Source organism: Struthio camelus, chromosome 5 (assembly GCF_040807025.1).
Source record: "Struthio camelus isolate bStrCam1 chromosome 5, bStrCam1.hap1, whole genome shotgun sequence".
NCBI classification, from domain to species: Eukaryota; Metazoa; Chordata; class Aves; order Struthioniformes; family Struthionidae; genus Struthio; species Struthio camelus.
The window spans coordinates 66,159,170-66,186,185 of NC_090946.1; the positions used below are offsets into that span (position 1 = coordinate 66,159,170).

Sequence of the window (27,016 nt, forward strand, 5' to 3'; positions counted from 1 at the left end):
AACCATCATGAGGGGGGACTGGAAGCAGGAGAATAATGCTGCAAAAATTGTTTAACTCACCTCGTGAGAGTTGGTTCCATGGGCCACTCTGGTTTTACAAACTGAGTAAAAAAAAAAAACAACAACGCATCACTGAAACAGGCCACACACAACCCTTACAAATCTGTTCCCACTGACATGTGCAGCACTGCAGTTCACCACACCAAGGTGGTGACTGTACCAGATAATGCTGACAGTCTCTGCTTGAACAGTGTCCTCAATTATTGCAAAGTTTGGCTTGCTCCAAGCCCTACACTCTCAAATTCTCCCTGTAATAAGGGGCAGAGGTCATTATTAAGACTGTACGGAGGTGCCAAGCACCAGCTAAAAAGTTAGTATCAGTACCAGTATTGCCCTTCTGCCTAAGGCCTGCCTAAGCCTGAGGGCTTCTTCACAAGTGCGTGATTTCACCTGAGGCTGGAGCCATGCTACAGGCACCACAAAACACTACTGTCCTCCTGAAAACAACAGAGCTGGGACGCAGCAGAAACCAACTGCTTTCCCCACCTCCCTGTTCTTACGGAAGGGCAGGCAACCAAAAAGGTTGAACCAAACTAAGATACGACATATTTTTCACAGGCAACCATAGAGGAGAAAAAAAGTAGAAAGAGCCCAGCAGTTCTGCTTCCTCCTCCATATTCCTTATCTGCTCTGTGCATCCTGGTTCCACCCTCTACCCTAAAACTGGCACGAGGGAAGAAAAACATGCTGCTGCTATTATGAAACCAGAAGAGAGCAGAAGACCCTGGGATCTGCATGATGAGCACAGCTGATGCAGTGAGTGGGCAATCATTCATATATAAAGCAGAGAAGGGGATAAAAATGCACATGGAGTAGGGGGGGCGGTATATGACAAGACTTCTTTGGGGGTTGTTGGAAGAGTTAAATTGCCAGGCAAGAGGACAGGCAGCTATGAAGGGCAAATGATCTGCACTAGAGGTCAAAATAAGCTGCTACTAGAAATGTTGGAAAGTGGTCGATGTTGTCTCATAGACACATGCTCTGGAGAGCTGGAGAAATTAAAAAACCAGAAGAGAGAGAAAGAGCACCCACATAATGTCACTCTTGTTATTTTTTTAAATTTCATTATCATTTAGAGGAGTTGAGTCATAACTTCTGAATGTGGCCTATGCTGTTTGACTACTCAGCACTAGCCAGACGTAATGAAAAGAAAGTGTGCATGGGTGAGGGAGGGGTGTCAAAGCCATTCAGTCGGCTCTGAACTACTGCTTCACAACCTAGCTTCAGGAGACCTGCCTCATCTGGGAGAGCAATGACAAGGAAGGCAAAATATGCTCATTCCACACAACTTTACCTCCGAACCTTACAAATGAGGCAACGCACCATGGGAAGGAACACTTGCTAAGCCGTCCTGCTCACTTTACATTGCAAGGAATCAAATAAAAGAAGGAATTAAAAAAGAAGAGCCACCTAAAACCTGCTACAACAGGACAAACAGTTGGCAGTAGCTGTTTGAGGCTGTGGGTCCTCGGAGCCTGTTGTCTACTGTCATTTCTACTCTTTCTTCTACCCACTAAGATTATACTTGCAGCCTGCATCAGAGAAGGGAGGGGTGGTGAAGAAAAGGGGCAATCAGCAAGAGAACAATTTTCTCAAGAAACGCAGCTGGCAGGAGAAACTTCTTGCACAAGTTCAGGGCAAGAGGCTATCTTTGCTAGAATTATTAGCATTTCCCAGGAAATCACGTTTACTGTAGCAAGCTGTTTAAATTAATGAACATCAATAAAAGGCTAAATAAAAATGGACTGGGAAGGATTTTGCTCCACTCTCCAAGCAGACTGCTTCAGAGCATTTGCTTCAGGAAGGTTACAACATCCTATACATATTAGCAATGAAACATCCAGTCCCACAACGTTGGCTACAACATTCTTGTGCGGATATGTGGAATATTTAGAACCTACTAGAAGCCGCAAGGAAAGTCCATTTACATACTGAATGGGAACGCCAGTCCGTTCTTCTCTATTAGCTGCAAGGTATCTTCGCCACAGGCACTTGTCAGCTCCATAAAGGGTGGTGAACAGATCCTCTCATCTACAAGACAAAAAAAAAAAAAAAAAAAAGACTCAAATGGAGATCAGGGGTTTAGCTTCTCAGCTGCATCACTATCAGCTCTCTCCAGAGTAACTGCTTCTAGATAGTCAGATAGTCAGCTTTATTTTGATATTAAAGCACGAGGAATTTGGGTTTCTGGAAACATTTCAGAAGATGAAAGGTCTAAGTTTCACACACTCCAAAAGAGGAAGATAATATAAAGCCCAAATTGTTACCGGTAGACAGGCAAAAAACACCACCTACTTATGAATACATAACTACTCAAGAGTTAGCCAGTGAGGTAAGAAGCACCTGGGGTCTTAGCTCTTAACATTTTGCCTTCAAGTAGCATTTTCAAAAGCACAGAGTTAACCTGTAGGGTTAACAAGTGATGCTGGACTAAGCAGTTTCACAAAGCAACCATTACAGTAGGGCTTGTCAGGTGGCAGATTCCAGTGTGCATTTAGTTCAGCCGAGGTGCCAGACATGCAATACATCCCAGTTTCCAGTAGGACATCCATCCCTTGATCTCTGTCATGAAAGCAGCGCTCATTTGGTCTGGCAAAGCCAGAGTCACAGTGCTGCTTTCCATGGAGATACCTTGGCAAGATTACTCAGTGGACTTTGATTAAAGAGAAAAACACAGGAACCCTAGTAAACAGAGTAGCGTGAGGTCCTGTCCTCATGAGGTTGCAGGAAGGCTGGAGTCAAAAGCCAGCCCTCAGTGATTTCAGTATGCTGAACTTCTCCAGGACTCAGTTCTTAGTTACTGTAGGAGAACTTTGATTCCTCTAGGAATGCAGCAGAAATGGTAGGAAACCCCGCAGGACTCAGAGTACCCAAGCACAAGCGTCCACCTTTCAAGATGGCTGGGTCGCAATTTAAAGTGCAAAGAAAACACAGCCCTGGGACAAGTTGGTGAGCCCAAAGACTTTCAGACAAAAGATTTGCACACGTGAAAAAAGCCAAATCAAGAACATTACCCAAATAAGAGCAACCATCCAGATCAATTCCTCAGTGAGCACAGCCTTAAAAGTACTGCCTCCACAGAGTTTTAGCTACAGCCAGGTTAAGTTTGGAGCAAAAAAATGAGTTATAACTCAAGTTAGCTGTGCAGTGGAGAACCGTAATTTAGAATATATCAGCCAAAAATCACCTAAAAGAAATACTGAGACACCTTCCTCCAAGGAGCAATGGGGGACTAGCACAAATGGTGGAAGCCACTAGTATGTCTGGCAAAGCTTAAGTTACAGGTTTGTCTCAACCAGGAACTTGCCTTGAAAAAAAGCAAAATGTGATCGTTGTTATTATCATCCCTTATGATTCCAGAGAGCATAGAGAATCCAAACAGGTTGAGGCTATGTTGCAAACATTGAAAATGATGCAAACATTGAAAAGTACATGTAAACTAAAACTCAAGCATAGTTATCTATATACTCACAGAGAGCTGTACATCCTGAAACCACTTTAGATTTAGATGCTTTTCACTTCAAGTGTATATTTATGCATTGTTCTGTCATACAGAAGGGAAAACTGAGACACTGAAAATAACAGAGAAGCAAAACTTTACATCTTAGTATACCTATCTCAATATACGCTTGAATGCTCTGAGAATATCTGAGAACTCTGACCATTAAACAATGCTGTTGCTAAAAGAAGTTTTCTACAAAGAGAAAAGACTATTTTCATATACCCCAAAAGGAGCAGAAAGATTGATGCTTTGAGGTCAACCTCTAAAAAGCAAAACAAAACATCCCAGACTTCAAAGTTTTCAGCTCACTGCTAAGAAAACAGAGAGCCGCATCCAAAAGTGACAGGTACTGTAATATTTACAAGCCTTTGCCAGACCAAAAGTTCCCTAGTTGGATTAATTTAAGGAATTAGATTTAGTTTACAGATACTTGGGAACAACTTTGGCTTGGCAGCTCTCCCACCCGTATGCTCGAGGCTCACAAATAACTGTCTTCAGAGTGTAAATGCAGTATGATTCCAACTCACTTCTCTCCGCTTCTCTCCCATGCAAACAGGAATCGGAGATGGGGAGGTTTCAATGTTCCTGCCAACTATATGACACTTGGATGGGAAGATGAAGGAACGAGTAAACAGTAATTTCTTTGACTTTCTACTTAGAAAAGACCACCTGGATCAACAAAAGTTAGCGAAGGAGACTCTTAGCACCTCAAAGTACTCCTGCTGAGTTTGACTGCAAAGCAATGGTCTTTTCTCCATCAAGAGAGCAACTGTGACCCACTGAATTCTCTAAAACAAACTTTTAGCTCATGGCCAGACTTGAGGACAAACCAACCCTCACCCAACCCAAGATCTCTGCACAGCCTGCAGCTAGAAAGCTGCTGCTCCAAGTTTAATTAGACATGCTGCATTTCTAAAGGTAGCTGTCAGTTTAAAAAAGCTCTCCAGCTGTCATTGATGATCCTTTCTTCCTTCCTAGGGGTGGCAAACACACTCTGAAGATTTCTCTCACCATCAAGCTCCTTTTATCAGAGGGGAAGCTGGCTCAGCATACCTTCTCGGCACTGAGGTCCACGACAGACCTCTGGCTGAAGGTCAATCTCTATACTGCTTTTCGTCAGCAAGAAACTACATCATACAATCCACAAAGTATAATCAAACATGCAGAGGTGGTATTTAACATTGCCTTCTCCTCCCGGCAAGGTAATCAGCCTTAGCAGGATATGACTGAGCTCCATTCAGGCACTAGACTTTGTTAGCCATTGTCACTATTCCTTCTCAAACCAGTAGTGACTAGTCACCACAGGAAACCACCCCCAAAAAAAGGACAACAGTAAACACAGATGGTCTAGAGGTGAGACTGGGAGATGTCAGTCTGGCCCCACTGCTGACTCTTTGTATTGACACTACAGCCTAACCCTCTGATTTAAAAACAAGTTCTTACTTGCATTACAGAGACCTAATGAGGACTGAATACTTCTACAGAAGCAGTCTGAGAACTGAGGTATGATGCCACAATTGCAGCATGCCTCCCAAAGAGATGCATTAGATGTGAACCACTAACAGAAGTGACTATATGCATGTGTCAGGACACAGAGTTAATGCAATTCAGATCTCACACGAGGAGTAGGTGCTGCCACTTTTATACCATCAGTACTCAGCTCAGGGCTGTGCTTCAAGATGTGACTGACCAGAAGAGACTCTTTTCTAAAATAGCAAATTTGGGAAAGATTCTGTCTCACCTTCCATCTTTGCCTACATACAAATGCCCTTAGTTCTCAAGAGATTTCTACAAATGCAGTTTCTGTACTCTCCACCTTGGAGCTGAAAGTAAAGCTTGGCACTTTCTCCCTCCCACTAGGTACATATATTGAGTTATCAAACCTGCATTTCAGAAGAAATATTTCTGGTTGTTCTGTTTGCAGAAAACTGGCTTTGATTTTTGAAATCCTCATGTCTTTTCCCTCTGCTATTTTTTGCTTTTCTATTTTATGTCCAAACATAGGAAAAATTTAAAAAGAAATCAGAATTTTTGTTGAAAAGGGGATGGGAGAGAGGAGGCTCTCTCTTTCACTAGGAAGAAAACCAAGCTAGGTCTGACCATGTCTGAGCACATCTTCAGTTATTAACAGAATGGCTCTGTATGTTCTGAGTTCTGTCCTCACAAAAAGTGGTTTACGGATCGCCTACAATCACAACTGAAGCAAACTTGGAGGAAAGCCATCAAAAAGGGACCATTTTTACAGGTTCATATTTTCTTACTACAAAGCTTAAATTTTTCATCTATTTTTTAATAAAAACCTAGCCAGATTTTTGAAAGTTTTGATGTACTGACTGCAGAGTAACTCCAGCCCAGTCTTTCTGTCTGTTAGAAACCTGCATGGCTAATTCACTTAATAATGTTTAAATAAAATGTAGTTAAGTTTAACCCTGGATAAACATAATTATTAACTCCATCTTCCTTCAGCTCTTATTGAACCAAAGGTATCAGCAGGACAAATATCTCTATAAATCAAAGGAATGCTATCATGCAAGAGAGAGATTACGCTTTTAAGCCCTATTTTTATTCAGAGTAAGCGTGACAGTGATATTTCTTTCTTTTCCAAGTACCTGATAGTCTATCTATAGCTGCCTTTGAAAACGCAGCCAGAATTCCAGGTGGACCATGTCAAATCCAGAACTGTCAACAGCAACAAGGAAAGACTATTCAGATCAGGAGAGGTTTCAGCTCTCACTTCAGACAAGCACCGAAAGAATCTGCAGTGTTTTTGTTGTTAGAAACAACACATCATTAAATTTAGAGTCAAAATGCTGTCACCGCTTTCCCCTATTCCTTCCCATCTTTGTCCTTATTTTCTATTGTAGGTCTTGGCATACACTTTGCAGTGTCTACTTGCTATATTTTCTTTAAATTCGACTCCCTTTTCTTCAAGATTTTTTGCTCCAATAGCGGGATCCTTCTCTCCTTCCTTTTACATTCTGTAGCTTCTCTTTCTCACACCCCCATTTCTTCTCTACTGTGGTCTCTTTTTTTTAAATCACCATTTCTGTTCTTCCATTGCTACCTACACTTCATCCCTCCAGTTTTCTTTGAATTAAGGTCACAGCTGGGATCATGTTTGCTCCAAACACAGGAGGAACAGGGAATCTCTGAAGACGGAAGAGAAGCAGGCATTAACAACAGGTTGTGGGTGGTAACTGGAATGATGGGTGGCAGTTGTCTCCCTCCATGCAGCTTTGGAGCAGTCAGGTCTAGCATGTTTTGCTCTGGGGTTAGCTTTCTCACAGAGCTGCTCCATTCCCATGGAGCGATGTTATTATGAAGGTAGAAAACATGACTAATGAAGGCCAATCTACAGGATGAATAACAGTTAAACAACAAAAGAGAGGTGGAAAGAGTATTCATACCCAGGGTTTTGGTGCCAAGGAGCACCAATTATTCTGGATGAAATTCAACGATACTGACAGGAGCAATGTGACGTGCAGAAGGAAGAAAACGTAGACTAAGTATTGGTTGAGGAAAAAGTTTTCTGACTGCAGGAAAAGGTGGAAATCTTAATGCTTGGGACTTGCTTAAGTAAGAAGAGATGTTGAGCTCTTGCTCTCTGTGGCTGGAAGCTCTACCAGGATTGTTTCTGAAGAAACAGGGTGCATTACCTCTGTATCACATAATGCTGTATGCAGAGAAATGGCAAAGCTGCTCCTGAAAACTGCTGGCCTCTGCTGTAAAGACCCATTAAGATAAGCAGAAAAACATTCTATGTCAAAATCGGGACTGGCTCAGGTCAGTCACCATCAAAGGCTCTTAGAGCAAATGCTAAGTCTTAAGCAATCAGGAAAGATTTACAGTAGACCATATCAAACTCTAAACTTCCTACTTTATTGAGAAAAGCCCCTCTCTAATAGAATAGTTGGCTCTGTGATTTGAAGACCCCTAAGCCTCTTTAAAAACAAATGGAGATTTTCAGGAAACTGTGCTTCACTATAGCTCCCACCAGTTTGCACTGCTGCACTCTGCTCCTTTGGGGACAGGGAGGATGCACAGATAGTACAACATCTTTTTCTCCTAATACAATAAGGGGAGGAAATCTGAACTTCCAGCTCACCCCTAACTCCCAAGTTCACTTTCAACCCCAAAAATAACTAATCAAATACAGAAGTTGGCAGATTCCTATTTTAGCATAAAGCTGAACTTTATCTCGAAGGTATCTTAATTTAAATCACTACACAACTGTTTTTTGCCCTTCAGAATCTCTTCAATCATTGTAAACTTACCATAGCTTTGGACTGTCACTTCTTCTATGGTCAAAACTCGACAAGTCAAGGAGTCAGCCAAGCTAAGCCAACCCACAACTTACGGTTACAGCAGCCCCAGTCTCTGTAATTTGGAACAACCTATCCTCACTGCTTTCTCTGGTACTTTATTTTTCAAATGAAGTTTCATAAAAACATAACTTTGTAGAGTTTTCAGTCAGAAGCTTATTCTAGCACTTCTGAGCTGTATTAAAAATACTATCAAGTCGTTTTCTCTTCCCCTCAGAAACGAATACATTTGTGGAATACTGGCAGAACGGATTTTGTACCAACATACGTTGATTTGTACATCTCATTGAAAGTTGAAAATTAACCCATGTCTGCATACTCATGTGCTTGTATCTTAATCTTAAGTCTGTGGAGGGAAAATAATCCAATTCTTATGATAAAGCAGCTCTATCTAGGGTGCATTTGGTGGTGTATTCCAACGACACAAGAGGGCAGAGCGTACTTAGCTTTGAGGGTATGATTCTAACCTTAATATAGCTTCAAATGTGAGGAATTGTGCATTCAGTATCTATGATAAAAGTGAATATAAGCATAAGCAACAAACTTTATTTCTAATGAATTGATGATTTTAAAATATCTGTGCAGTGAGTGAGGAAATCTCACAACTGAATATAAATAAGAAGCTTTTATAATAAGCTCTCAAGAACCTGCCATTTCTATGCAATTAATGGGTGCTAATTATGGTTTTTGCATATGACAAATTCAGCTTACATGAGAGAGTGTGATGATAAAGGCTAAAGAAGAAATAAAGAAGAATGTCAAAGTGAAGCCAACCTACTAGAAGTTCTTCCCTCAGCTTCCCTTGCTGACCTCTACAATTATTCAGGGATAGCCATTTCATAAAACTGCGGTCTGTACACTATCCTCCCCTACTTTGTAGATCGAGATTTTCATCCGATGCTCATTCACTATAGCAAATGGAGTGTTCCCTTCTGATTCCCAAGAAAGGAATTCACCTCATCTCTTTGGCACTTACTTTTAAAGAGGTGAGTTTTGCAAACAAGCATTCAGCTTACTTGCTGCGACTAAGCCTCACGGGTATATGGAAGCAGATCAGAACAGCTACAGACATGCCTTGAGTTAGAACAGGCTGGTAGTGAAACATGTTCATTGACACAACCCGATAAAGCAAGTCCACGGAAATGCAAGAAGTTAAGAGGTGAAAGATTATCTCATTCAGGAGACAGATCAGAGGAAAGACTGGGAGACACATGCTAATTGTCAAATAACCCCAAAATTGGGTTAAGGATAAGAAGGGTGACCCCCACCACCTTGCAAATGCAAGAGACTGGAAGCTGTAGAGTACAAGCATGCCTCTCCCCTCCTACTCCCAAAATTTTACAATATGTGATGTTAGGTGCTTGAAAAAGCAGAGCATTTTGGCAGTGTTAATTAGAGCCTATTTCCTGCAGTTTATCAGGAGTATCCAAGAAAGTGGAATATTTACAATTTCTACTTCATCCTCCTCCACTGAGTTTACCAGGTTTCTTAGTGGCGGCACAGGGAAAGGCTCCTAATGAGGCACTCTGACATACCTGACAAAAAGTGGGTGGGGGGTGGTGGTAAACGGACCAACTCTCCAGTAAAAGGAAATAAACCTTTTGGTGCTTTTTAGACTCTGTATAAAGAACAATCTTTGGTAAAATTGTTTCATGTGTAGAGAGGAAGGTTGAAGAAAAACTGCTAGAACTGCTTCTGTTGAAACTGTAGGAATTATTCTTTACAACAATTAAGTTGTATCAAAGTTTGGGGAAACATTTTACAGATTGGAATGTTTCCAGTTTACAGATAGCGCATTACATGAAGAATAAAAGCCAGTTTCTTCACCAAGGAGGAAATGACAGGGATTATTTGGCAAGATCAAAGAAGCCTTGATCTGCCTTTTTACCCCAAAAGCGTCCTACCCAGTACACTGGAATTAAAAGCAATGATATAGGTGAAACTCCAAAGAGACTTCCAGAAGAAAGGCAATGCTAAATCTGCTTCTTGGGTGTGTTGCATATTAAAAGGCAAAAATAAGGTTTGGTGTGAATACCTGAATCCCTATTAAAGCCACCTTAATTGTCTCTAGACAGTAGCTTGTATCTGCTGTTTCACAAACTGGCCCATACGCTGGATACAGAATTGATGGTTAGAAGCACAACTCTGAAGCAACAAGTCTCTGAACTTAAAACTTTAATTATCAACGTGGCCTACTTTAGTACACAAAATGACTAGTAAGCATCAGCACCAGAAGCTAGTGCCTAAATATGTGTACTTTCTCAGAAATGCAGGAGAAGTGGTCTGACATAGCTTATTTCATGCTTCCTCTGCCTGAATCCTGAGCTAGAAACTACTTAGACTAGTTCAAAACAATTTCCAAGCTAATAATTGCTGTCTGCAAGCTACACACCTCCACAAGAGAAGCTAGTGGGATGCTAGATTGCATCCCACTGGCCTAGACAGCGAGTGAGAGGAACAAACGGTCCCTGTATGAACATGCTCAGCTTGAAAACGGCCAGAGAGTCCCAAAATATATTGCAAATATACTGCTATACATTACAGTGTTGGAATCTGAAGGAACTGTACTAGCATCAGGCCTCTCGTGTGCTTGAGCAGACAATCTAGCACCAAGGTTCCTCACCACTAGAACATGCACACAAGAAATTTTTATTTCACAGCAAAGGAACAGTTTGCTTCACCCAGTGGGATGCTAATCACTCCCAGAATCCAAGGTGAGCCTTGAAGGCCCAAGGCTGAATTCCTCACTGATTTTACCCACAGGTAACTCTATTGACTCGAGTTACTTGCTGTTGGCTGAAGAGCCAGACTCTCAGTGCCTTATGCAAAGTACATTGTCTAACAAAAAAAAAAAAAGGAAAAAGAAAACCCACCTCACCACTGGTGAGTATACTCACAGCAGAGTACCCACAAGAGTAGAGAGTCAATGAAAGCTCTGTATAGCTCTCTGATCTAAGAGGGTTGATGGCCCTTAACCAGATCAGTTTAATGAGCTTTTGTAAGCTAAATCCTGGGAGAGACTACAGAATGTGTAGGTCATGGTTTTGGTAAATATCACTTTCAATCTAAACTTGCCAGGCCAGAGACAAAGCAGCAGCCTACAAGGAGTGGGGAATAAAGTGATAAAACTTGCTCCAAGGCAGAGAGGCTTTTCAGTGACATGCTGGAAGGGGTTCTGACAGTATCAGCCATGCCCAGAATAAGCCTGCGCAGTGTACCAGCAAGCCTGCAGCAGCCGTGCTCCACTTAGAGGCTGGGAGCAACATGGCTTTCTGCTTCCATTTCAGACCACGCCACAGACTACGGGAGAAATGTAGATAACTGCCTAGCCTTTCTACTTCACTAGCTCACACATACATGAGCAAACACTGAATTGCAAGAGGTTAAATGCAGATCTATAAAACACAGCAATATCTTTGGATAACACTGAATAATAAGAGAAGGAAATCACTGACACTGTACTACAGAGCAAGGCTGACAGCAAACCCTGTGGATGAGCGTCTCCAGTCTTTGACATTTTGTGGGTCCCGATCTAACTTAGCAGAACACGGGCCCACCTCTATCCTGAGAGGTCAAAAGGCTCCTCCAGAGGCTTGGTTACTTTTGTTTTCTTTTGAGTTTTCTTAAGTAAAGCAGCTTCCCAGAAAAACAGTGCAATAGCAATGTATTTCTTACTGCACCATGAATGAAACATAAGAACATGGTGTCTCAGTAAGAACAGCTTAAAGAACTGTTTAATCTGAAACAAATATATCTTTAAACAAGGATGGAGAAACCTAAGCAGAAACTTAAATATCAACTCAGCAACAGATGCAAATAACTATCAACCCAAAGTTTACATGTAACATATGGGAAACTGAAAGGTAACATCCTGTTCCAACATTGTCTTTGCACTGGTTAGCAAACTTCTCTAACACATGAGGGACTTTTACCTTGTACAGTGCTCAGAGTTCAGAGCTTGCGTAAAGACTAGCACTTTGTGGTATGGAAGAAATAACCAGACAAACAGTTTTTCTTATTAAGAAACCTTTTGTATTTTCAAATGAAGAGCTTTAAAGAGTATCTGTGGACAACTGTGAAGTGCTCAGGAAAATCGTAATTATGAAAGACAAGTTCTGGCCTTCAAGGACCCTGTTCTGCCCTTGTTTGCAACAGGCTGAATTAGAGTGTAGCACAGGGAGGAAAGCTGCTGCCCACTACAGGGACCAGTGCAATTTGATGATTATTCCAAAGTGAGGAAGAGGGGGCCCTCTCTGAAACCCAGGAGAAGAAAAAACTTCCAAGAAAAACAAGCTACATGGATTTTCATTTAACATCAGGAAGGAGAAAAGCAAAGACATGTCTACACGGGAAAGCTTTTCTGTCCTAATCGGTACAACTATAGCAAAGGAATGCACCCAGCCACTTTGTTTACACTTGATTGGTTTTCTCCCATAAAAGTCCTTACATAGCACTGTACCTTTTTTCCTGAATAACTGCATGACATTCTGGGCAGATACTGCAGCACGCAGAGTTCCTGCACTGGAACCCAGATGACCAAAATGCACTGTGCAACACCTACCAGAACCAGCTGGTGGCAAGGACCAGCAGCCCTTACTGGGTATCCCAGAAGTCATGCTATTTTAGTGAGCTGACACCATTTCTAAACAGCTGGGGGACTGCAAGGAGGAAATAAGGCTGAGCACCAGGATCCTGGCAGTCATCAGGAAGAAAAGGCAGTGCTGTATGAATTAGAAGGGGCTGTGTACAAGCTCTGTATTTCCGTGAGAGTCATCTGCTAAAACAGCAGCCCTCAGGGCAATATCCAAGACCAAGTGGTTTATTTCATACAGACGGCACAGTCGTATGATACCGCGTGGGCAACATTTACTGGTTAACCCCTTCCTTGTACTGTGAGGCTTCATCTTGGGCAGCCCAAGTCCCGGTTTGATGCTGGGCATGTCAAGGGGCTAACAGCAGCAAGAAACCTCTTATTCTCCAGGGAAAGTAGTTGGCAGACACCATCCAGATCATTCCACATACAGAAATCCTACTGTGGTCTCCCTCTCCTGCGGGAACTGCTAATGTTAGCAGAGTTAATTGGAGACCTAGTCTTTATATTTACTACCATTTCTTCTGTGTTTTCTATGCTAGCTGTTTGCAAGTATTTGCCTCCCAACTCTTTTTAAGAGGTGGCTGAATATGGCCTTCTCCCTAGAAGGGCAAAAAGGTTCAGGACCTCTTGACAGGTTTACAGGAGTGAGCTGATTTAAGGGACTGCATGAATATGAATTTGTTACAAGTTGGAATTGTAGGAGCGTACACCTGGACACATGCTACATCCAAAACAGGGGGGCAATATCTGCCCAGGTGGCCCCGCAGAGGAGCGTGCACAGGCAATTTGATGCTCAACTCTGCACAAAGCACAAAGCAGCGCTGTGCTGGGACAGCAGTGGAAGTATGAGTCATTTGAAAATTCCCGCTGAAAAACAGGTCTGCTGCATCCAAACCAGGGTAAATTAAAGCATATCAAGATGTAAGACAAGTTCTGGGAAAAAAAAAAAAAAAACACCAAATGAAAGCCCCAAAACTAAACCTGTATGGAGGGGTACAAAAGGAGCCCAAACTTCTTGCACCTCTTTCTGCCAAAAATTCGACCCCTATCCATGTGTTCTGCACGTGGACAAACCCAAGAGAAAATTCTCCCCAAACTAGATGAATAACTGTTACTAAATAGATTCTTTGAAAAATTCTATCTTACCAGCGATAATCTCTTCGTTTTGCACTTTTTGTATACATCTACTCTTTCCACTTATTCAGACTACTTCAACCAATACTCAGCGGCCAAATCAAAGACAATTCCACGTATCCTTTACAATTGAGACTACGGCTGTGTCCCAGTCTGATATCTTGCTTTTTTGAAGAGTCCACACCTGTAAACCTCATTGCTAGGAAGCAGCAAGCCTAGCATTTCATCTCTTCCAATAACGGTTGGGCAAGAAGGAGATGGCAATGAAATGGTAGCGGAAGGGACATCCCCACTAGCACAGAGTCCCTGACTGACTTTCCAGTACATATGGCAGCACCAACAGCCAAGCACACAGTGATAGCAACCTGCTGAGCATGAAGGAGATCTTCCAGAAGCTGTGTGTTGAAGGATAACCATGACGGAAGGGGGAATTCATCTCAGCTGGCTTCAGCCACCTTGTCTATACTAGCTGTCTGTGTACCTAGCACAGTCAATGGACAAAGGAACCTTTGGACAGTGACTTACGTTAGATGTTTAATAGTTTCAGATTAATCACTTTTGGACGTACCTATCTTTGCGCAATGATTGCAGAGTAACCTAGACACCTGGTACTGAATAGACACCTAACTTTTACCTAGATAAAGTCAGGTGCAAGGAGCTGCCCTTTGTTGCTAGATAATTACACCATCATGTGAGCTGCTGCTGCAGTCAGTCAAAGAATCTTCTTGTTCTCCTGAAACATGTGTTTCTGTCTTGCACCAAGCAATGCTGACCTGTATATTCTGCATATACAAAGAAATGCATACTATTTTCCAGCTTCAGATAATACACTGATTCTTAAGTCATGAACCTGCCACCACCTTCTGTCAAAGAAACATTACAGCAAGAGGGGAGGAGATGTCCACATGCAAAACCACCCTAAAGTAAAGCCCTAAAACGTTGATTTGCTCAGTTTTATGTTTAGGAACGCTAGGGCAGGACAAATAGTCTCCTAAATCATCTTCTCCACTTCAGCAAAGATTAGCTCCCAAATAATCTCACCAATATAATCTTACTTTGTAAAAGCAAATGAAAGTATCAACCTCTTCTATCTGACTGTAGGTGTGTGTCTGTGGTTTCATCTTGGGCTCCTCAGCACAGGCATGCCACTGCTTACTGAATCTTTTGTTTGTAATACATTAACCCGGATTAGACCTCCTGCTCTTGCATAACTGATTGGTACTGACTCATGCAGTGACAAGAATCTTTTTTCTTTGTATCTCTTTGCACTGCATTAGCCTGGAAGAGCTGTACTAGCCTCAGCAAGTTGCTCCTATCTGCTGACAGGAGGACCAAATGTACTGAAGTATGCTAATTTTCCTTTTTTGTAATTGGTTTAGCCATTTAAGGCTTGATGTAACAGCTACCTCTGTGATGTCTAAAATCAATTAGTCAGCATTTAAAAGGCATGGGAAATGGTTTCCTTAAAAATAAAAACATTCAAAAAATTGCCAGTGGAATCTTCTTTCCTACATACAATGGTCATTTCCTAATTACCATCCCCTTTATCAACTCTTGCTGTTACGAACGCAACAAAATATTCATTCTCTAGGCCCTCCCATCCTGCGAGTCTTTTAACCGACTGCCCCAGGTCTTCTCGCACAGTGCCGGTTGTCCTTTCAGGAGACCATCCAGTTCCTTCCCTACTTCCCACAGTCCTTGAACACTGCCACTTCAAAGTCCTATCTGCTCTTACGACTGAAATCTAAGTCCTCCTGCCACTTCTGACCTTCCCCTACCCACCTAGGCTGGCATCTTTTCAAAAGCTTTCTCAAGGATAAACGCTTTCTGTGACATTTCCAAAACTAGGCCCTCCTTCAAATCCCCATTGCCAAAACTCAAGCTTATATAACCGCTTTTTTTTCCTTTCCCTGGATGGCTAGATCCTTTTCACATCTCTCCCTTTTAATCTCTCCAACAAGCTGTAAGTTGCAATGAAATTAGTCATTAGGTATGCTAGCCTTTTCAATGAAATATCTCTGAAAAAGACTTAAATACAACAAGTTTACTTATTCTACTTCATACTACTTCTGTTAAGAGAAAATGGATCGTTTGGATTGGGAATTTGGGTGTTTAGATCAATCACTTCTCAAATGATTCCAAGAAAAGTTCAACAAGTGCACTTGTTGCTCACTGTCACTATATACCTTGCCCACAATTCCTACACCAGACAGGCCAAATCCTAGCATGATGATGATCCTTGACCCCTGGCTCACGCTTAAGGAAGTGCCTGTGGTTTTGCTACTACGAGCAGCTAACAGTAGCATCTGGAGTGGAAGAAGCCTCAAATATCAGAAAGGGATCAAAAGAAAGCTGAACAACACTATACCCACAAACTGCAATGTTAAAACAGAGCACTGAGTGGGTGTGGGGGTCGCATGTAGGAAACTTCCAACTCCTAGATAGCTCGCCATAGCTTGCCATAATTCCGTAAAGGTACTGCCCCTATGCCAAGGAGTACCGGGGACGCAAGCTGTTGGAACATCAGACTATATCCATTCATTAGCTAATCAATACAAAGAGCACTAGGAGATCTAAGAGTTTACAATGAAATAACAAGGTTTTCACCGAGACAACAGCCTTTGACAGGATACCTGACAGCAACCTACAAATGGGCCCTCTGGAAGATGTCTTCAGCCACGCAGATAGATTCACCTGGGAAATCACACTGTACTTTGCTACTTAGAGTATTTGAGCTGTGAAGAGGAAATTCCAACTTTTGTTCAGGGTCAACTCCCAGTTTTCACTAGGTCTTTTTCCAAATGAAAAGCAAAACAGTCTGTATCTTCAGGAAATGCACTACTTTGTCAAGCAAATAGCTGCAAAGACTTACAGAATTTCATTTGCATCTGCTGGCTGTCTTCCTACCCACGTTTTGGTGGGTGACAACACTGCAAAGGTATGTTGAAATGCTATGCTCTGCATAAGACATATCCTGCACAAAGGAATATAAAAGTTACTAATAAGCTGAGTAAAATTACAGGCTAAATTCTATTCTTAATTATGTTGGAATCAAATAAGCATTAAATACTGTCTAGTCAGAAAAACAGTGGATTTGTACCATGCTAGTTGTAGAAGTTGAACTCTGATGCGTAGGTGGATCAGAAAGTTATGGAAAGAGCTAAATTCTTGGCTAATTTTCAGGGAGAGAAACATTGCTAACCTCAACAAGCTAGACTGTTCTCGGCATGACCCATCATGGTTTGTATAAAACATCTTTGATTTAGTAGACATGCTATTTCCTCTTTGCCTGATCTATTTAATGACTTTTTTCCAAGCTTGAGGAATCTGGATAGTCATTTTCTTTTTGACAGACTGAGAATTCTGTAACAAAGTTAGGGAGATAGAAGACGTTCAAAATGATAACATTTCCAAAACGAGGAACATGTCTATAGTTCTGGGAAAGCTAAACTACTTCAAGATCAATTAGCGGATTTCTGAGACATGTGGTCTTGCCTTTCATTCAAAACTTTACTAATCTGCTTCTTATTAGATAAAAGGAACTAGCTTGTGTTTGTAGTAATTCTTTTAAAAACAGAGTAAAGACTAAGATTAAACTTTTAAACTAGCTAAAAGCACATGAAAAACGCTTGTAGAAAATCTAGGCTTCTGTCACTGACGTACATACCACTTATACCTGCTTTTTCAAATACAAGAAGTTTCACTTACATTCAAGATTCTTCCAACATCCCTGGGCTATCCAGTGGGACTGTCATTCTACTGCCAGGGGAGCTGAAGTAGGCCTTACGTGAACTGAGCAAGGTAACAAAGGGTTTCAGCACCAGGCTGAGGATCAAAATATAACAGCAGTACTGCCAACTCTCATCTGGAGATTTTCCCCCTTTTTACAAACGGAGTAACCATCATCACTCCATTTTACAGACAGTGAAACTATAACCAAAGCAGTTTCGCAAATGGCCTTGCAAACAGACACCCTACAAGCAGGGCTGGGAACCCTAATCTTTTGAATCTGATTCCACAGTGCCATCTGTACGAAGAACATACCAGTTCCTGGGAGCCACTCAAAATGCAACAGCTAAACAACGTTTGCTGAGGCATTTAGATATTGAAAAAGGAAACAAATATTGGAAAAGTGCAGTTGGAGAAGTTTATAAAACTATGACCAGCACATACAGTACAGGCATTTTAGTTATACTTCAAGGATGCAGAATGTCAACCTAAGCACTTTTAAGTTTTGCAAGGATGCATAACAAAGACTCACTACAGCAAGCTTTATATGCGAATTCATCAGGTTTCTGGAAGCTCAGATCTATGCGTACTTGCTTGGTTTTACCTTTATGTTCTCACATCACTTTGATTACTATGAATCTGCTCTTTTGGCCTTTGTGCCCACAGATGATTCCATGTAATTGTAACTGAGTCACCAGCACACTGCAGGTATCCCAAAATGCTTAGTTCTGTAGAGACCTCTGGAATACAGGGATCAGCACAGGAGCACTCAAGGCACTTCAGAAACAAGCATGACACACACTGTGCAAACACATCAGTTCTCTGGGGCAGGGAGGCTGCTCTTCCTGACTTTAATTCATACCGGGGGAAGATGAGATTACGCAAACATAAGACTCCTGAGACCACAGATTTGTCCTGACAAGAACACTTCAGCTTTTCTTCCTCTTCCCTGAGGCCAGCACTGGCACCATTCGTTAGCAGAAAGCCTAGTGCCACGTGTTAAGCAGCAAAGCAGAGCACATACAGCTCTTCTGGGTGATTTCCATCCCTTCACATCACCAGAGAAAAGAGCACTGGAAGGTACCAGGCCACTGCAGACAGGGCCTAGTAAAAGGCAACATTATGCTACAAAACAGGACAAAGGTACCTTCTGTCTCATGGGGAACACCCTTCAACACCTGCCATCAGCAGTTTCTCTCCGAGATCCAATGCAGAGGATGCTGCTACTTTTCAGCGCTGCTGACTTCAGCTTAGCAAGGACAGAGAAGCATATTCAAGTTCTAAATGACGACATGTTAGCACCCCCACAGGGGCACAATCCAGGCGATACCAACATTTGTTTCATTCCAGTAAGTCTGACCACCACTAGTCACGTTCATGAGCTGACAGTAACAACCAAATGTTGTAGTTAGACATACACAACTTTGTACAGACAATTCCAGAAACTCATTCATACTGTGCCAAAATACAACATGCTGCCAGTTACAGAGGGGGATTCTCACTCGAAGAGCAGGGGAAACAGTTGGTTTCCAAAATATAACATGAGTCACAGGCGACATGAACTTTAAGAACAGGCACGAGCTCACAAAGTCTCAGTCTGAGAATGTGCTTGTCCTTGGGAAAACCTTCGTTTTAGCACAACAACAGGAGGAAACGCACTGAGCACTCCTCACAATGTCTCCGCAGGAAGGGAAATTGATTGCGCTGTTGTGAGAAAGTAGGAAAAAAAAAATCAGCGTTCAGAACTGGAGAATCACAGCAGGTGCCAATATTTTCAGTCCTCAGGCATGTAACATCAACATTTCAAGCTTCTCTGTCAAGCATTTAATAATAGTCTCTTCAGGTTACACAGGAATTGTCTGCACAGCATATAGGAGAGTACAAAGGCAGGAAGCCGTCAGGAGATTTGGTGCTTTGCTAAAAGGGGAAGCAGAGAAGATGCCAAGTTTTTTGTGGAAAAAAAGATGATCACGTGTTCAGTAACACTAGAAAGGGCACGACTGCAATACTGATTACATTGAGGCTATCGCAGCTTTTGAAAATGCTTCGGAGCCACGAGCAAGATGACACTGAATTACGGTACCAGCAAAAAGCATGCAGCAAGAAGCCTATACTCATCACACAAAAATTTGTTCCTATTGTAACTTTGTTTTGAGACTGCTTTCACATCAACACATACAGAAGGAAGTCATCCTCTGTACTTCAGCCAAAAGAGAGCAGTAGTCCAGGTTTCAAGGTAGGAACAGATAATTATAAATAGGGAAGAGATGAAGTTTAATAGGCTTCACACTCCGCTGTTCTTTCTAAATGAGAGCTCAAGGACATAAATTTTAGTTCAGAGCACTTAATACAGTCATCACAGGGCTTCTGGGGGCAGTATCAAGCAACTAAACACATCCTCTACTACCCTCTAGTATTCGCTCTATGACTTACTGATGGGGAAACCACAAAAACAAAAAGCTCCCCTCCTTCCCAACAAGCTTTTCTCATCCACTCACGTTTTCTCCTGCAGATGGTGCAAGGCTGGGGAAGAAGACAAGGACTACTACCTACCAACACATCGGGAGAGGCCAGGACACTTGAGACGTTCACGTTTACTTCAGCCATAAATTACCTACAACAGCAGCGTGCAGATGTTCTACTAGAACCACCACATTGAGGAAACCAATGCAACTACATCACTGGAAGAGCCAGAGGTCTGATTTTCTTGTGATGTTTGGATTAAATTGTAACTGTAAAGGAAAGCAAAGGTAGGCTGCTTCCCAGATAGATCCTACCTCATCACCATAAAAGGCAAACATAAAGCGATATCCTCAGAAGGATCTTCTGACGCTACCACAGCTTGTACAAAGCTGAAGACATGTCTAGGCCAGGCCGACAACAATCAAGAGCCAAGCTCAGGGCACACAAAATATCTTTCGTCAGTATCTTTCAATGGCTGATCTAGATGTTTACTTTGTTTTTTAAGCTGCAGGATGACCCCTATACTGTATACTATGAAACAGAAGTTACGTTTCTTTTAGCAGAAACTAAGTTGGTTATTGAAATGAATGCCCTGTCATCAATACCTATTCTTAAATCTGCTTGAGTATTAGATATTTTATAAATACGTCCATGTCATCTGGCCAATACACTCACATTGCTTACTATAGCATAGCTATACTTTTACAGCTCTTCCCCTATATATATTCTGATATCTTTCAGACAACAATTAGAAATTAATTTTCTGCATGAAAGGCAAATAGTGGGATAAATGCTGATACAGCAGGGTGAAAAATAAAACATTCCAAACACATCATCACCAACCGGGCAAATATCTTTTTTTCATTTGCAATTGTTTAAGAGTTAGGTATGAATGAAGTTACGATCCTCTGCTCCCCACTTTCTTTATTCTACTAAGTAGGAAATCCCAGAGAAGCCTCCGAACCTGCATTTAATACTGCATATAAGAACCAGTTAATATTTTTCATTTATTACAGGTCATAATCAGTTATGCACAGCACTGTATTCATCTCACTTCAGCTTCTCTCAAAAAGGACATGAGGAGTTTAATTTCATTCTGTTTTAACCTTTCCAGCCATTTTCAAAAGTGCCTACGTTGTGCAGCATGTGTCTTGTCATTATGCTCTGCGTTACATAAATCTGCCAGAATCCAAGGTTAAAGTGCAGGCAGCCAAATTTCAGATCGATTGCTTCTTCAGGTCCTGAGAGTGCAGCCCAGGAGCTGCTGCTCTGCGCAGCGTGGGTTGCTCGCATCATCCCACTCCAGCCAGCAGGTACAGGCTGGAGACACCAGCATTTTTGAAGTCACTTCACATGCATTTCGTTCCAGATACTCTTCAGAGAAAATCAGAAACACCTCAACTTGCTTTGGGTTTTAATACCCCTCTGACTACAGTCTAACCAACTGGAGGGGTGAAAGGTCATGAGACTTAGACACACAAAACTCCCCTCCCATTCAAAGCAGTTTGTGGCTTTTCTAGCTTTCCTTGGGCTTATACCAGTCCATAACAGAAGAGTGGCCTCCCTTGGAAAAACCAAAGGTCTATCTAATGTGGCATGAAGAAGGGGCTTTGCTCTTCAGGGCGAGGCTCATCCTTTATATTCCAGGTGTGCTGAGCCTCGTGATGTTTCCAGAGGAAGAAAACCCAACCACACAGTTAGTGGTAGCGGTTGACTTGTTCATACCCTCCCATGGAAACCGTCCCCTAGAATTCACTTGGGTTCTTGGTATTTTTCTTTTCCTTTAGCCCCCTCCTCCCCTGCCTTTGCCAAGGAGATCTTCAGGGTTGCTTTTTGTTTTGTTCTGGTTTTTTTCAGTATCAGGACGATGCCTGATCATGAAAGGAGAAATCAATAGAGACAACAGCTAGTGGCAGATGTCTAGGGAAGAGTATAAAAACACACAAAGCTTTCAATGACTTTGTCCAAATCATACCCCCCTCACAGCTGCCAACACTCTGCCATTTAGGGACTTCTTTAGGACACTAAAGGGTTTATCTCTTCTTGACAGATTTTTCCGCCATCAATCTAATTGCTTTCTGAACCCAATCAAATCAGCATTCACAACATCCTGTGGCACTGAGTTTCCCTATTTAAGCAGTATGGGATAAGGAAAACTTTTTTTTTTTAAAGCTTACCACCTACTCTTTTCACATGTACCAGAAGAAACAACACATTGCCGTTCTTGTTCATCATCAGCATGCTGCTCCTGATTCGTACATGCCTCTCTTGTACTCCCCCCTCAGCTGCCTCCCTAAGTTTTGAAGTCTGTATTTCACAAATCAAATTCTTTGCCCAGTGAAGCTACTGTACCGGGGAGGGGAAAGAAAGGGCCTAGCCAGTATAATGAAGTATTTCATTAAGACAATGAAAGTTTGTCTCAAGAAAGCTTTGCCTTTGCCTGCAAAGAGTTATGCTGAACCTTTAGGACAGACTCTTACAGTAACACGGGCAACGAGATGATCTTGTGTTCATGTCACAAGACTGGGAGGAAAAAAACACTTCTTCTCCAAGCTTCCTTTGGGACATTAGCAAGCTACTTACGTTGTGCTTCAGTGTACCAGGCTATTATCTACCCCTTGTAAGGCTGAAATGGCCACTGTCTGAAAGGAACTGAAACATTTGGTTAGAAGAAGCAGGAAAAATGCAAGAGACTATTATGCTCATAGATGCAGGTCAAATTTTGGACACAATCTCCTACACAAAGTCTGTATATCTCATATAAAAGTGCATAGAATAAGCCCAGTTCCTATAACTAAAAATGCTCTGAAAAGATCAAAGAACTAACTTTTAAGCAGATCATACTGAAACGTGCTGAGTTCAGAAGGGAATGCGTTTCAGCAGAGTTACAAAGAAGACGAGACGCTGCATTTACGCAGATCCACTGAATTAAACATACCACATTCTTTTTGTGCGATTCAGGAAACTAATTAGAGGCTACCATCAAAGAGAAATTCTGTAATACCTATGCAGTTAACTCAAGTTGTAAATCCTCTCACCCTGTGTTCAGAAAGAGGGAGTAGGTTTGTGCTCCAAGAAACTGTTGCAGGCCCAGCTCAGAATTTGGTAGTGCTGGTGAAACACTGACTTTCATCCACAATTGCTTCTACTCCTGAATTTTCAAAGACTTACATGGAGGCAGGCAGGGAGCAACATTCCAGTGTGATGCCTGCAGCGAATGAGTAAGCAAAGGGGGAAAGCAAGCGGGAAAGCAAAGAAAGAAAAATCCCCAAACACTTGCCTTATTTACGGAATGCCATGCATGTTCTGCTCATCAGTTCCCACTGGGAACATATGTAAGAACACAGAGACAGAAATAAGCTTTAATTCTAGGTTAGTTTTAAATCAAGAATCAGATTTTGTAGCTGGATTGGGTTTTTGCATTTGCTTTGTGGCAGCAGATGTGATTGATTTGAGGCTCAGCTTGAAGAGCTAAGCAAGCTGCTCAGACGCTGGTTTTGAATCCCATGGGATGGTCAGACCGTTTAGAGAGCGACTCCTTACAGCGCTCTCTGGCTCTCCCTCTGTGGGGACGTGCTCAGCTGTGCTCAGGCAATCCTGGTCCAGTGCTGCATGAAGTGAACCAGATTTGCTAAACTCACTTCCATAGCATATCTTCTTTCTATGACCTGGAGAAGGAGCTGTACATTCAGAGACTGTTCTGATTCTGAGCTACCATAGGCCAGGCAATGAGAGCTACCTCCTTACCAAAAAAAAGATACAGCATGGAAGAGTAGTATTTTTCTCCTTAGCACTGGCAAAAGACACTTCAGGAAGCTCTGGGGATTAAATGGCAGACCTGTCCAAGTATTATCTTATCCAACCACTGACTGAAGATGGCTCAAGGGGTAAATGCATTAGAGAAACAATAAACAAATATTCTTTTAGAAATAAGAGTTCTCTGATCAACTAAGTCCACCAAAGTTTTTCTGTAACTGTTCACACACAAATATATTCAGCTTAAATTAAAAAAAAAAAAGTCTCTTATTTGAACTACATGTGGTGACATATTGCCAGGCCACTGGCTTTTTCTCCCCTGCATCAAACTTTGGCTTTAATATAGGCAGAACTTCGTTTTGTGCAAACGAGTTTTCCTACAGAATAAAGATCATTACATTCTTATCGTTAATTTTAATTATTATGCTATTTCAACTTTGGACACGTTACCCAGCCCTAAAGATATGATTTTGTTTTGAACTACAAAGTAGTCTCTCTCTTGGACTGTTGACCATGACGTTTGTTGAACCCTAATGACTATCATTCTAAAGGAGAAGGCTAAATCACACTACTGAAATTGTAACCGTGAAGTTCCAGCAGAGCTAATCTTTCTCTGATCCCTTCTTCCAAGAGGCTGCTCCTTACAATCTCAGCAAACTTGAAAGCCAACATGAACTTCTGCAGATTAGCTGGTGAAGCAGAAAAGAGGAGGATGAAGTAGGGTGGGGAGAGTGAGCATAAAGAAAGCGTTTCACTGTGCAAATTTGCTCAGCTTGATCCCCAGGGCTTTTATTAAACATATTACATTGTTTGAAGACAATCTGTACTGAATTTCCATAACTCCTCTTCTGTCAACAGTCAACAAGGCCCAGCACTGAACACTGGACTTAATTTAACACTTATAAAGTGGTAGAAGATGGAAGGAGCAAGGTAGCCAGGAGTCCCATCAGATCTCTTGCGGCCCTAACTCCACATAACAGTCCAAGCTTGCACTTGGCTTGAGGTAAATTGAATCCGAAAGGGTTCCAGAGACAAAAAAGAGGAGATTACAAATTTGGAGATGTTGGCAGATGAGGAAGAAAAAGGAGGAGCACTGCACCAGTTTTGACTACTTTCAGGGACACTGGGATTTGAAGTTCAGTCAATATCTCTTTTTCATTGTTCTCACTTGTGAGAATTATTCCGCAAATAGACAAGACTTAAACCATCACTGTATGAATGCTACAGCAAAACAGTAAGAAATGAATGTTCAAAGGTAATCATGGGACTCAGACACTCAAAAAAAATCAGTTGATAGGGACAAATTTCAGCTTCCGAATACAATTTCACCTAGAAAAATCAAGAGACCGGGCACCTACTGCTGGTACTGAAGGACACCTTTATACTGTCTTAACCCAGACGACATTTACACAGAAATCTCTGGCCCAGGTTTGGAGGTACTTTACTTCAGGCAGGGGTTAGGTCTGGGACTCCATTTTAACTCCAGCTAGTACAAATCCACTTCCTGTTAAGGACAATATTAAAAACAGCCCAAAAACTTTGAACGCAGTCAGTCCATCAAGGCTCATGCTACAATCCCCTGATCCTATTACTAACATATTGCCTCACTGCTGAGGGGTGTGATCAGAAAAAGCTGCGCAGCGCCTTCGTCTGTGTCCCACACACATGACCACAGCAATACAGAGGGGCCGTTTTGCTGGAAACCTTATCTGCAGACGGGCCATGGTGTGTAGCGCGGATGTTGCCCAAGTGGCCAGTTCACACAAGCCTAGAGAAACAATTCCACTGTCGCCAGTGCTCCCTCCGTTATAAAGAGGGCTTTCATTAAGACAACATAAACTACATTTACTTTCTCCTTCTCCAACTCAACTCTCCAACTCAGTGGAGAAAGCCAAGAAATTCAAGCTCGCTGTGGGATGAATGTATAACTTTTTAGACTGCTAAATACTGAGCAGGTCAGAAATCCTCCCAAGTATACCTCTGCACAGCCAAAGACAGTATATAAAATGAGAAAGAAGAAACGTGTAAGCATTTCCAGACAGCGTCTTGGAAGACAGATAGTGTCCGTCAAGTTCGGTGCCCAGGTAAAACATCTGCATCCACATTTGGGAACTTTGTTTGTTTGTTTGTTTAAAAAAAAAGAGTCACATGCTAGTGGAATAGTCACATGCTAGTGGAATTCATCCCCTACATCTTATGCATGTGTACAACCTAGAATTAGATGACCTCAGGCGCTCTTATAAATAATCTTGTTTGAGCTTTGCCCTTGTTAAACTATAGTAGATGTTCTGTAAATGTTTTTCACTAGTGAGAGGAAACACTTGTAGCATGAGAAAACCAGCTTCTAGCATTAGTGATGCCTGGAACTGAAGATAAACAATCAAAAATTACCTCATTTGCTCTTAGTATTCTCTTTTAGCATGTTATGTGGTATGAACAGAGAAACTAAATGAAACATCTTCATTTTATCTCATTTTCGTTGTTTTGTTCTCCTACAAGGCCAACAACCATGGTCTGTCATTCGTGCTCTTTGACAGGAGAACACTGACATTTTAATACCTTTTCTTTCACTGCTTCATAATCACTGATATTTTAAGTTCTGTCAAATGACTGATTGTATAATTAGATTTTTTTATATAGCTTCACAAAAACAAAACAGCTTAAATTTCGATTACTGACTTTTTTTGCAATGTCTCTTTCAAATGCAGCAGTACAGGCTGGGGGTTGACCTGCTGGAAAGCAGCTCTGCAGAGAAGGACCTGGGAGTGCTGGTGGACAACAAGTTAACCATGAGCCAGCAGTGTGCCCTTGGGGCCAAGAAGACCAATGGGATCCTGGGGTGCATTAGGCAGAGTGTTGACAGCAGGTGGAGGGAGGTGGATCCTCCCCCTCTACTCAGCCCTGGGGAGGCCTCACCTGGAGTACTGCGTCCAGTTCTGGGCTCCCCAGTGCAAGAGAGACATGGCACTGCTGGAGAGAGTCCAGCGGAGGGCTACCAAGATGATGAGGGGACTGGAGCATCTCTCCTCTGAAGAAAGGCTGAGAGAGCTGGGCCTGTTCAGCCTGGAGAAGAGAAGACTGAGAGGGGATCTGATCAATGTATACAAGTATCTGAAGGGGGAGTGTCAAGAGGATGGGGCCAGACTCTTCTCCGTGGTGCCCAGCGACAGGACAAGAGGCAACGGGCACAAACTGAACCACAGGAAGTTCCATCTGAACCTGAGGAAAAACTTCTTTACTGTGAGGGTGACAGAGCACTGGAACAGGTTGCCCAGAGAGGTGGTGGAGTCTCCTTCCCTGGAGATATTCAAAAGCCGTCTGGATGTGATCCTGGGAAATATGCTCTGGAGGACCCTGCTTGATCAGGGAGGTTGGACTAGACGATCTCCTTCCAACCTAAACCGTTCTGTGATTCTGTAAAATCAGTGCTATGACTAGTAATGTATTTTCATGACT

The 27,016-nt window shown here is 42.1% G+C and overlaps 1 protein-coding gene across 2 annotated transcripts in view; it reads right to left on the reverse strand.

The window, feature by feature from the left end:
* The window catches only part of ITPK1 (inositol-tetrakisphosphate 1-kinase), a 160,893-nt gene that overhangs the window by 21,272 nt on the left and 112,605 nt on the right, over positions 1-27,016 (reverse strand). For both annotated transcript variants that reach the window (XM_068946871.1, XM_068946872.1), the window contains 2 exons: positions 1,993-2,091; positions 61-101 (listed from right to left, as the gene is read on the reverse strand). In XM_068946871.1, the coding sequence (XP_068802972.1) occupies positions 61-101; positions 1,993-2,091 (140 nt within the window). The remainder of the gene's footprint in view (positions 1-60; positions 102-1,992; positions 2,092-27,016) is intronic.